Source organism: Calliphora vicina, chromosome 5, assembly GCF_958450345.1.
Source record: "Calliphora vicina chromosome 5, idCalVici1.1, whole genome shotgun sequence".
Classification (NCBI taxonomy): domain Eukaryota; kingdom Metazoa; phylum Arthropoda; class Insecta; order Diptera; family Calliphoridae; genus Calliphora; species Calliphora vicina.
The window spans coordinates 292,823-305,115 of record NC_088784.1 but is presented as its reverse complement, the minus strand read 5'-3'; the positions used below and the strand labels follow the sequence as shown (position 1 = coordinate 305,115).

Sequence of the window (12,293 nt, the reverse complement as noted above, 5' to 3'; positions counted from 1 at the left end):
TTTTAAAAAAAGAATATAATTTAAATGTTTTTCTTTTAAACGATTTTTTTCTTTAGATTTAATAAAATTTTTCTTGGAAAAAAACTCTCTCGCTGATTGTATATGTTGAAGAAATCAAAAGCATGATAAAGAATATTCAATATCTCAGTTCTTTTTTTAGTTTTTTTCTAAGCATATAAAATCCTTAATTATACCATTGGAGTCCTTTTTGGATTGTTTTAGATTTTGAATACTTTTAATACTTTCGTTTAGTTCTGATAAAAGACTCATTTAAAAAAAAGTTTCGTGTATACATGTAAATACAAACAAAGTTTCAAATACATGTAAATTAAATATGTCAGTTGTTATACTCACTAAACAAGTTTATTGGATGTTCAAAAAAATATCTAATTTTAATTTGAAATTTGTATTTGAATTTGAATTAAACGGAAAAATAAATACAAAACTATATGTATGTTAAAGTGCAAAATAAGGAATTTCGGTTAATCAATATAAATTAATCGGTTTATTTGTTATTTGAAAATCGACAATTTTAAATTATTCGAACAGTTAACCGTCCAAAATTAATCGGTTAACCGATTAACAGTTAATCGATTGAATACCCTAGTGTATAGACAATGAAATCAAACAACACACACTTTTCAAACTACTTCAAGACTCACTCACTCGCATGCACAGACAGACATTAAACGAAATAATATAAGAAGAACAATACAAACAAATAAACCCTCAATAAAATTTCAATACTTAAAACAAATACAAAGAATAAGAGATGTGTACGAGTGCTGCTAAGACATGACATGAAAATATAAATACTTGACTACTTAAACGTTTATGTACAACAATAACAACAACAATAACAATTCCAATACAGACACCAACACCAACAAATTTAATATGGAACTACTTACACTTTCATTCTGTTCTACCTCTATTTTTATCCAGATCCAGTTCTTCTAAATTCCAATTGAAGCGTTAGCTTATGATTATCTACACTGAGATTAGTTACCCACCTATTCAAAAAGTTGTCGATATTCCAATATTCCAAAAGTTTTGTTTATTTTATTTCCGATTGATTTCAATCAAGTTTTATGTACTGAAGACCATATTAAATCCATCCAACAAACAAATATATTTTTAAGGCAGGTCTAACAAAAAACTTTTGTATATTGTTTTTGTTGCTTTTGTTTTTGTGTTTTCTCCGTACAAAAATATTGTAGTAATTGTAGATATTTGTATGTATGCACAGAGAAAACAGATTCGTGATAGCAACCGAATTTGTTTCCAATCGAATGATTCGGTTGCACACATAGAATTTGTTGGTTCTATTAACAGAAAGTCAGTTGACAAAAAAGAATTTCGGTTAACGCAACCAAACTTTTGTTACCCCTTTTAAAATTTCGTAGCCACAACTGTAAAATTTGGTCACTAAGGTAGAATCATTCGATTGGCAACAAATTCGGTTGCTATCACGAATCTGTTTTCTGTGTGTGTGTGTGTGAAGATGCTCATGACGAAGTTGATATGTTTATTTGTTGGTTTAATACAATACAACAACAATTTTATAAGCAACTCAATGTCATTTACACAATTGTACGTTATTTGGACAAAAATATGTACTCGAAAATGTCAAAAAGCTTAAATAAACAATGAACGAGGAAAAAAAATAGGATTGCATAAAGAACGAAACTCACATCAATTGGGAAAAAACATTAAATAAACAAAATAAACTACTTAAGTATTTATGTATTGTATAGTAGAGTGGCCCAAATTATGGAAGGATCTTGGCTAATTGTCAAGAACCTACGATAATTGGAACACAACGTTACACGCCCTATTTGCTGATGATCTTAAAATACATTCCATTAATCTGAACATACATACATATGGAAGCTAATAAATTGTTTTTAATTTATTGAAATTTGTATCATTTCAGCAGTGTTGCCAATTCATGGTGAACAAAAAGGGCTAAATACTTAGAAAAAAAGGCTAAAAAGTGGCTAAAAAAGGGCTAACATTTTTAATTAAAAAAATACATAAATTTGACACAAAAAACAACTATGCCGAATAGACAAACAAAAATTTATGAATATAACACACGTTCAAATGCAAGAAAATAAGAATATTTATTCCTGTATGTTGATCCTTAACTTTAAAATAGCTTAATATGGGGCCACACGTATATCATATGCCAATGTTTTTAAAGCCTCGTATTTATCACCTGACCTGCAAAATGCTCCTAGGCAATTTTTTTTATATGAAAGACAAATTATGTATAAAGTAATCCTTTGTGATAACTTCGATGAAGAAAATTTTGATAAGTGAATATATGGCAAATATGGCTCTCATGTAATGCAGAAAAAAAAAATATTCTAAAAATATTAATTGATTTTCATTGTCAAAAACATAAATTTTGCCATTAGTTAGTAAATATATCAAAACTAAGGTAGCCAAAATATGTAAACATAAATATTTAATTTAAATTTGGAAAAAAGTTAATTTTCTATATTTGATCAGATAAAAATGATCATAGCTAAATTATTATCGATAATGAACTAAATTTATCTTTATAAATTGGTTGGATTGTAGTCTTTGAAAACGGTATACTACATGGCATGTGTTATAAAATATTTGTTAAAGTACTATATTTACGTCAATACATCGCCCAGATAAAGTTAAAAGTATTCTCTTTAACCCTATATATGATTTTATAAACGCCCGGACCCCCATTAACATATTTATTAACAATTTTTATTCAAATAACGTCCATTTTCTCTATATTAGTTATGGCATTTTTTTAATGTATGGAAGGTCCAACAATTTGTGTGTGCTTAAATTGTTTACTGGTTCAACATTTTTAGTTAATTTTTGTCATAATATCCCTACCAATTTTTTTGAACTGATTTTACTAATTTTCAACAGCAAAAATTTCAGATCATTAGAGTAAATATATATAAATTTATCCCAAAAAGGGCTAAATTTATCCGTGTAAACAGTTTGGTATTTTTTTAAAATATGAATTCAGATTTGAATCGTTTGAGACATATCTGTATCACAAAAAATGCAGTATTTGGAAAAGGGAAACTGGTACTTTTTCTCCTCATGGTATTTTTTTTAATATTGTAAATTATTAAATATATCGACATAAAAGTTAGTTGATGTGTATCAGAGAGATGTGGGAATCAAACATATGGAGAACTAATGGTACTTTTTCCTTCTTCTATTGGTTCTTTTTGCAACTTTTATAATAATGTACTTAGAAACATGAAATATAGCATATATGGTTCTCAGTGAATGAGAATACAAAAGGGGTAAATTGGTACTTTTTCTTTATTCTTCTTTACATTATAAAAATGAAGATCAGTACAATGGGTGTTTCGACGTACATACTAAAATTCGAGACAAATCCATGTACACAGTTTGGTACTTTTTTCAAATATGAATACTAGGGCTGGTCGATTTAAAAATCGCCCAAGTGACAAGGAAAATTATACCCTAGGGATCAAAATAAGAAACTTTGCCCAAATAACCATACTTCTAAAATGAATTCTGACGTTCCTTATTTTGACCCAAACGTCAAATTTTGAAAAATCCCACTTTGACCTATTTAAAGTGCCCAATCGAGTCTAAATGTATGACCGACACCCACTAATTTGGAGGGCCAACCCACCCATGCTAGTGACACACTCCCCATACAAAAATGTCAAAAAAACATCATTTTTAGCACTTTATATGATGTATACATTTTGTTTATAGAGCGTATGATAAATATAATCGCAGGCAAATATGGCAAATCCTTAAAGACTACTTATTAAATAAGAAAAATAAATTTAAAAAAAAATCCTTTCATATTTTTAAGTACCATGATTGGTGTAGCGAAGCGAACCGGGTTTGCTAGTATACATATATACATTAGGCATATAACTAATTTTGGCGAAACTTTTGGCATACCACCACGTGATGGCCAATGTTGTATAAGTAATGAAAATCATTTTTTTAGATCATTTGGAATAAAAAACATCACGCACCAACACCAATTTCTAAAATAAACCAAACTTCTTTTTCTTTGAAAAATTATATAAATTATTTCATATTTTTGTGAGGGATACTTTCCTTATTTAAAAATTATCTTTTAAAGTTTGTCCGCAGTTACTATTAAAATAAAATATATTGTGTTTCAAAATAATTGAAAATATTTCATGAAAAACTTTATTGAGTTTGGTGCGTGAACTTTTTTAACAACCGCGAAAAAATAATACCGTGGTTTTTTATATTTTTTAATGCTCTATTCGACTATGCTATGCCAATTTACATATTTCGCAAAAATTGTCAATAGTTATATCCCTAATATGCATATATTGTATAATTTGAAGATTTTGTTTTGTAAAATTGTGTGCAAATCAATCGCATATAACATATATTTTTCATAATATTTTTTTGTTTTCGTTTTATCTATTTTAGGCCAACCGCAGCCAAGAGTTATCTGGTTTCATGAAAATACAATACTTGACACCTCATCACATGCTTTGTCAGACCGTCGTGTCGGTAATATTTTATCACTGTCAAAATTGATACGCAAAAACTTGCACATGCAACTAACATGTCAGGCTGCCAATAATAATCTAACAATACCAATTACAAATACCGTAGTATTGGATATGAATCGTAAGTAAATTCACAATCACTTTTATATACATATTTATGTAGGTATGTATACAAACACATCTTTTCCAATATATGTATGTACATTAGAGTGGGTCAATTTGTATCGATCAAAAAAAAATACACCAAGCGGTTATCAAAATCGTAATCTACGACGAATTCTAAGAAGGTTTGCCGAAGAAACCATGGGTCTAAATTCAAAATCGCGCTTGCCATTTTTAACGCGAAACTTTTTCTTTCGTATTTTATATTTTTGTTTAAATATGCTAACATTTTATTGAGCCTTTTAAGAAACTTGACTATGTTTGGGCTTGTTCGAAATGAAAGAAAGGCAGAAAAGATGAATCTTTGCAAATGGAGAAGATTAGCAATAAACTTCACCCGAGAATCGTAAATAATGCCAAATTTTTGTTCCCGGTCCGATTTATATTTATATATATATATATTTATATATATGTGGAACCTACTAGAAGAGAGCTACAAAAACTATTCGTATAACTGTATTTTATCTTTTATAGTATAAGAGATATTCACAATTGAAAATTAAAATTTTATGTTTTTTACCTACCTTGGTCTATATTTTTGCAAATAGCGGATCCAAATCTCCACCAATTTTTTTCAAATATATATTTTTTAATTAACAACAAATTTAATAGTATTATAAGGAAAGAATTATTTCAAAATCGATACCAAGTCAAAAGTAGTTTGCACTTAAATTAAAAAAAAAAATTAAAAGTAGTTTTTCGCGATTCTTTTCTAAAAAAGTACTTATATTATTCTTTAGTTATACAGAAAATAAAAACAAAATAAATAATGCGTTTATAACTTTCTCAACTGTAACATTTTGGGAAATACTATAGAAGAAAAATAATTTCAATATTTGTATAACTGCGTGGTCAGGAGCCTTCCGAAGTAGACCTATTTTTATGTAAATTTCAAATGTATGCCAAATTTTCACTAATCGCATAGCTCCTTTCAAAAAATTAAAACATCTCTTATAAGCGCCAATATGTTCTTAAATATTTTGCAAAGGGAATTTATAGCTCGGATTATTTATAGCTTGACTCTCAACAGAGTCAAAAATCTAAAAAATATAATTTTTGGGATTTTTTATTCCGATATTTTTGCAAAAAGTCTTCTATGAATTTTTTAATTGTTAGACATTTTATACATTTTTGTAAAGAATACACAATTTCCTATACGTTAATATTTCTCTTTTCCACTAGTCTAATTAATGGCTTTAAAATACAAAAAATGCAATAAATAGCTTCATCTTGTAGTGTTATCCGATGTTTGGTAAGGCGTGAAATTTTACGCTTATATAAAAATTTTGGATCAAAATGCAAAAGTGAAACGGAAATTTGTGAATTGTTTTTGGCAATCCAACAATTCCCAAAAAAACGTTTAAAAAATCCCAAAAATGGTATTTTTTATATTTTTGACACTGTTGACGTACCGAAATCCGAGCTATAAATTCCCTTTGTAAAATATTTAAGAACATATTGGGGCATGCATATAAATGAGGTTTTCATTTTTTAAAAGCAGCTATGCGATTAGAGAAAATTTGTTATAAATTTGAAATTTACCTAAAAAATAGGTCTATTTCGGAAGGCTCTTCACCACGCAGTTATGAAAATTTTGAAAAAATATTCTTCTATAGTATTTCCCAAAATGTTGCCGTTCAGAAAAATATAAACGCACTATTTATTTTGTTTTTATTTTCTGTATAACTAAAGATTAACATAAGTACTTCTTTCGAAAAAAATCGCGAAAAAACTACTTTTTAAATTTTTTTTGTTTAAGTGCAAATAACTTTGACTTGGTATCGATTTTGAAATAGATACCTTTCCTTATATACTATTTAATTTGATGTTAATTAAAAAATATATATTTGAAAAAAATTGGTGTAGAATTGGATCCGCTATTTGCAAAAATATAGACCAAGGTAGGTAAAAAATATAAAATTAAAATTTTCAATTGTTATACGAATATTCTTTGTAGCTCTCTTCGGATCGGAAACAAAAATTTGGCATTATTTTTAATTTGTAATATACCCGAGACACCAACAATTGCGGTCTTGAGTCTCCGCCCACCTTAGTGTTTAAAGTCCAAATTAAAATCTCAATCTCAATTAAATCCTCTACAGTCGTGGACAATTTTATTAAAATAGGATTATTGGTTTAGAAGTTACAGATTTAGAACAAGACCAAATATAGTCAAGTTTCTTAAAAGGTTCAATAAAATGTTAGCATATTTATACAAAAATATAAAATACGAAAGCAAAAGTTTCGGGTAGATTACAATTCTGATAACCGCTTCGTCGAGAAAAAATTTACCCACTCTAATGTACATACTATACATGTACTTTTGTGGAATTCTAGACAAATTTCAAACAAAAATATAATTCTCTGTTAAATATGCACGACAGTGCCAAAAATGTTTATTTCTCCTCAATATTTACATAAGGAGTGAGATCGAAAAATTCTTAACACACGTTTTTCATTACATTTTTTAACCCAAGTATTATTTGAATTTTTTTTTGATCAAGTTACCTTTGAAAAACATGTCAGTTATTATGTGTAATGTCAATTATATTAATTTTTTTGTTAATCTGATTAAAATGAGTGACCAGAAAAAAGTGCGTACTGAAATTATTAAATATTTTCAACAAAACCCAACTTGGTCTTACAAAAAGTTGGCCAAGCATACAAAGGTCTGCCGTCAAACTGTTTCCAATGTTATTAAACAGTACCGGGAGAACTTGTCAGTTGATAGAAAACCTGGTTCAGGTAGAAGGAATGGTCCACATGATGTTTCTAAAGCCAAAAAAATAGAACGCATTTTCAAAAGAGCTCCCAACACATCCGGTAGGAAAGCAGCCCGGTTAGCTCAGTGCTCGGACTATTTGGTACGAAAAGTTAAAGCTAATGCAGGTTTAAAAACATACAAGGCTCAAAAAGTTCCTGACAGGAACGCTACTAAAAATTTAGAGGCCAAAAACAGAGCACGGAAATTGAAGTCAAGTTTTATAAAAAAATATTCTTGCTGCATAATGGATGACGAAACGTATGTTCTGGCAGATTTTTCGCAACTTCCAGGTCAAAAATTTTATGTTGCTGATGCTCGAGGGAATGTTGAAGAAAAGTTTAGGACCCAAAAGCAGACAAAATTTCCCAGAAAGTTCTTGGTATGGCAAGCAATATGCAGTTGCGGCAAAAGAAGCCACTCATTTGTTACAACGGGCTCTATAAATACCGAAATTTACATCAAGGAATGTTTACAAAAAAGGCTGCTTCCATTCATAAGACTTCATAATGTGTCCACTTATTTTTGGCCTGACTTGGCATCCTGTCACTATGGCAAACAAGCCCTTGAGTGGTACAAGAACAATAATGTGGTATTTGTACCAAGAGAGGCAAATCCTCCAAACTGCCCGGAGCTAAGGCCAGTGGAGAGATATTGGGCTCTTGTTAAAAGAGAATTGAAGAGTACAAAAAAGGTGTCCAAAAGTGTGGTAGATTTTAAACGGAGATGGACTACATGTTCGAGCAAAGTGACAGAAAGCACTATAAAAACGTTAATGGAAGGGTTTCCGAAAAAGGTTCAAAATTTCATCACTAGTGATTAAAACTATAAAAATAATTTTTTTTGTAAATTGTAATAATAATTTCAATCAAATAAAAAAAAAATTAAAGCTGTAAGTTTAGTGGTTTCTTTTTTATAAACATATATGTATGTTAAGAATTTTTCGATCTCACTCCTTAGTTGGCCACCAAACTATTTTTTTAAAACAAAACAATTTAGTTTACTATAATGCTTTTCATACACAGTATATTATGTATGAAATTGTCACTATATACCGTGATCAGCACAATGTGTTGAAATATAAATGTATGACTATGAAATAAATCTTAACGTAGTTTAGTGCGAATTTCTAATTTATGTTTCAACTTTATACTATTTATTACATGCAATTTTTGTATCGGAAATAGACTAAAACACTAATAGACGTATAAATTACAAGTTCAAAATGTGTATGTATAATATTTTCAGGACTTTGCTTATTTTTATTCGACATTGGTAGAAAGATCGTCTAAAAACTTTATTAAAAATACAATATTTGTGTACTTAAAAATAAAATCTATTTATAAAATGTTTAATTACACAGTACAACATTTTCCAGTTCATTGCTTTGGGACTCAATTCGGACAATTGCACGTGAAAGTAGCCCCAAAAATTTAATGGACATACGAATTTTTGTTGCTCAAGGTGGATTTTTATCACTTTTTATATATTTTATATATTTAAGTAAACTTATTTTATTTGTACTTTTAAAAACTTACTTAAAACAAAAGTGAAAAAACTCAACTAAAAAAATTATTTCTTATCGAAAATTAAGGAAAAAATGTCAATTAAAAAAACAAAATATTCTAATACATAAAAGAGATCAAAACATAACAAAAAAATTCATAAAAATTTACGAAGTTTTCAAAAAAGAAATCTGTTATTCGCTTATGTTTTTTCGTTTCTTTTTGTTTGTTGTTAATAAAAATCGTGTAAAAAAAGTCGCGTATTTGAAAAAATGGTTGCTAATTTGAGTTCGCGTTATATCGAATTCGCGTAAATAAAGTACAGCGTAAATGGAGGCTTACCTGTATATATAGCTATATTTTGGCGAATGTGCCTAATTTTTTTACTGTTGTGGTTTTTATGTAAAAGTACCATTCATATTGAAAGTGTTTGTCGTGATTTTAAAAGTTGACCTTCAGTGCTATTAAGGGTTAATTTAAATATTTGTGCTGTTATTATAAATACTAGACATCATGTTATATTTTTCTTAAGTTTCATCAAAATCGGCCCAAAAATATATAACATTTCGCTATCTTTCCAAGAGAAATTCCAAATATTGAAAAAATTTACCTTTGACTTTCACGATTTAAGGGTTAACATTTTCTGATTTTAGTAATACTTTCGACTATATTAAGAATTACCTGGACTATAATATTATGAATAGCTTTTACTTAAAAATCATAACAGTAACAAAATTCGGCTTATTCGCCAAAATATGACCAGTTAACGTTATCTTATCACAAGCAATAACTGCCTAAAAACATGTTTTTGAGAAAAAACAATTTCTATTTATAAAAGCGTTTCTGGAAAAAATACAAGAGTGCATTAGACAAAGCATAATGCAGAATCAAAGATTCTTACCCCAACAATGCTAAAATGAAAAATTATATCAAAAGCTTTATTTATTAGAGAAATGTTTATTAAAAACAAATATCAACGCTTAATGCAACTCAGAAATACTAAATTGAAAATGCTAAATGCTCTTTTTTTTGGGGCTACTTTCATGTGCAATTGTCAGAATTGAGTCCCAAAATCATGTGTTGTACTGTGTTATCTGACTGGGTACAATATTTTTGACAATTTGTTTTAAATACTAAGGATTATATTTAAATGCAGTCTTATGTGTGAGTAAATGGCCATCAATATTGTTTATAATATTGATTCAAAATATAGCAGCAGGTCAGAACTGATAAACATTTATATAAGCACTCGTACAACGAACTTAATAATAATATTTATTGAAAGTAACATGAAACATTTTTTTCTCCCTTGTCAGTGAAATACAATACAAATTAAGTATGCAAGTGCAGCAATACTTTTGAACTGACACGCAGTAAACACAGATCTGTTAGATACTAAAATTTTGTATTTGTTTTTATTATTTTTATTTTTTTGTTTTGTATTGTTTTGTTTTGTTTAAATGGTATGTATATTTCTTCGTTAACTTGAACAATTTTTCATTTGTAGTACGTCCATTACTTGTTAAATTGCAAGGAGAAAATCGTCCTTTATCTGCGGATAATTCATATCAATTAAGCTGTGTAGTCATTGGGTCGAGACCAGCGCCCACAATAACATGGTGGAAGGGTAGTACGCCAATGAAAAATACTCATGAAATTGTAAGTATAGTTTGAGTAATTTATTTCATTTCTTCTTCATTCACCCTTTTCCGTCCAGATACATCAGAACATTCACAGCATTTTGCATGTAATGTCCCAAACACCAAACACTTGAAACTATTCATGGATTCTCTTGTCTCCACTATCACTTGTTTTGGTTTGGGTTTGGGTTTTGCTTTTATTTTTCATTTGGCTTTAAAGCAGAGTTTCAAATTACTACTATATTAGTCAAAAAATTGCAAAAAAAAAATCATAATTTTACATGAAAACTGCAACAAATATTTAACAAGATAATATTTCATTGTATACATACTAAAAATATAAATACTATTTACGAATTCCATATATGCACAAGCTTCATGGTAGAAATATTTGTCGCAGTTTTTCCAAAAATATTTTGCCTTACACAATATTTTACGTTGCAGCTAGAAGACAAAATGAAAATTTTTCATTTTTAAAACATTTGCTGCCTAAATATATTTTTGGTTAGCAAAAACAAATGAAATTGCTTGTGTATAATATACAAAAAAATTACTACAAAAACATCATACATGCAAACAAATTGCAGCGTGAAATCCATAAACTGCAAACGATATGCGCAGTGAAAAATTCAAACAATGAAAATATCTAAGATGACAAAAGTACCATACGAAGTTGAAAAATGTAAAATACGAAATTGTGCGAAGATCAAAATGTTTAAAGCGAAAATGTTTATTTTTAAAATATTTCCGCCACATACATATATGGTTTTGTTTTGCCGCATATAGTCATCGAGTAGAAAAATGTGAAAAAAACTATGAAGTTGATTTGGGTGTTCAAAATAAAAAATTGTATTGAAATTGTATAATAAAGAATTTTAGTGCAATAAAATAGAAGTTTTATTTTTTGTATTATGTTTTTGTAGTAAATTTTTTGTATATTATACACAAGCAATTTCATTTGTTTTTGCTAACCAAAAATATACAATTTTCATTTTGTCTTCTAGCTGCAACGTAAAATATTGTGTAAGGCAAAATATTTTTGGCAAAACTGCGACAAATATTTCTAACATGAAGCTTGTGCATATATGGCATTGGTTTATAATTTGTATATTATCAGTATTTGTGCACATTAATATGAAAACGATTCATATTTATTGTAAAAATCATTTAACTAATTTTAAACCCTGCTTTAAAGTACTGTACATAGACATGTACATTTAGCAGACTTTATCCACATCCCGTTTACTTTATTATTTCATTTTATTTATATCGATTTGTTATTGTTTTTCACATTTATATTCATATTATATTGTTTATATACATATGTACATTAGGGTGGCCCCGTTTGTATGGAGAAAAAATAAGGTATCGATGTTCCCGCCTAAAATGAAAATTTGATTCATTCTAAGACTACGTTTTGAAATTTTTTCGTCCTAGGGTCAATATTTGGCGAGCTGGATCAAAGGATAAAAAGGTCCTTTTTTGAGGTTTTTTACATTTTTTCCATATTTCTTCCAAAGGAAGTATACGTAAATTTGGTATCATATGAAAGGTCTTTGAGAGACGCATTCAATTGGTTAAAAGAAATTTAAAAAAAAAATTTTTAATTAAAAATTTTTAAAAATTTTCGACAAAATTTTAGTTTTTTTTAATTTTTTCATAGAATTTATTCAAATACATA

The 12,293-nt window shown here is 28.3% G+C and overlaps 1 protein-coding gene across 2 annotated transcripts in view; it reads left to right on the top strand.

Moving 5' to 3' along the window:
• side-VIII (sidestep VIII) overlaps positions 1 to 12,293 on the top strand; it is a 119,372-nt gene that overhangs the window by 70,440 nt on the left and 36,639 nt on the right. For both annotated transcript variants that reach the window (XM_065513588.1, XM_065513586.1), the window contains 2 exons: positions 4,462 to 4,665; positions 10,480 to 10,631. In XM_065513588.1, coding sequence (XP_065369660.1) covers positions 4,462 to 4,665; positions 10,480 to 10,631 — 356 coding nt within the window. The remainder of the gene's footprint in view (positions 1 to 4,461; positions 4,666 to 10,479; positions 10,632 to 12,293) is intronic.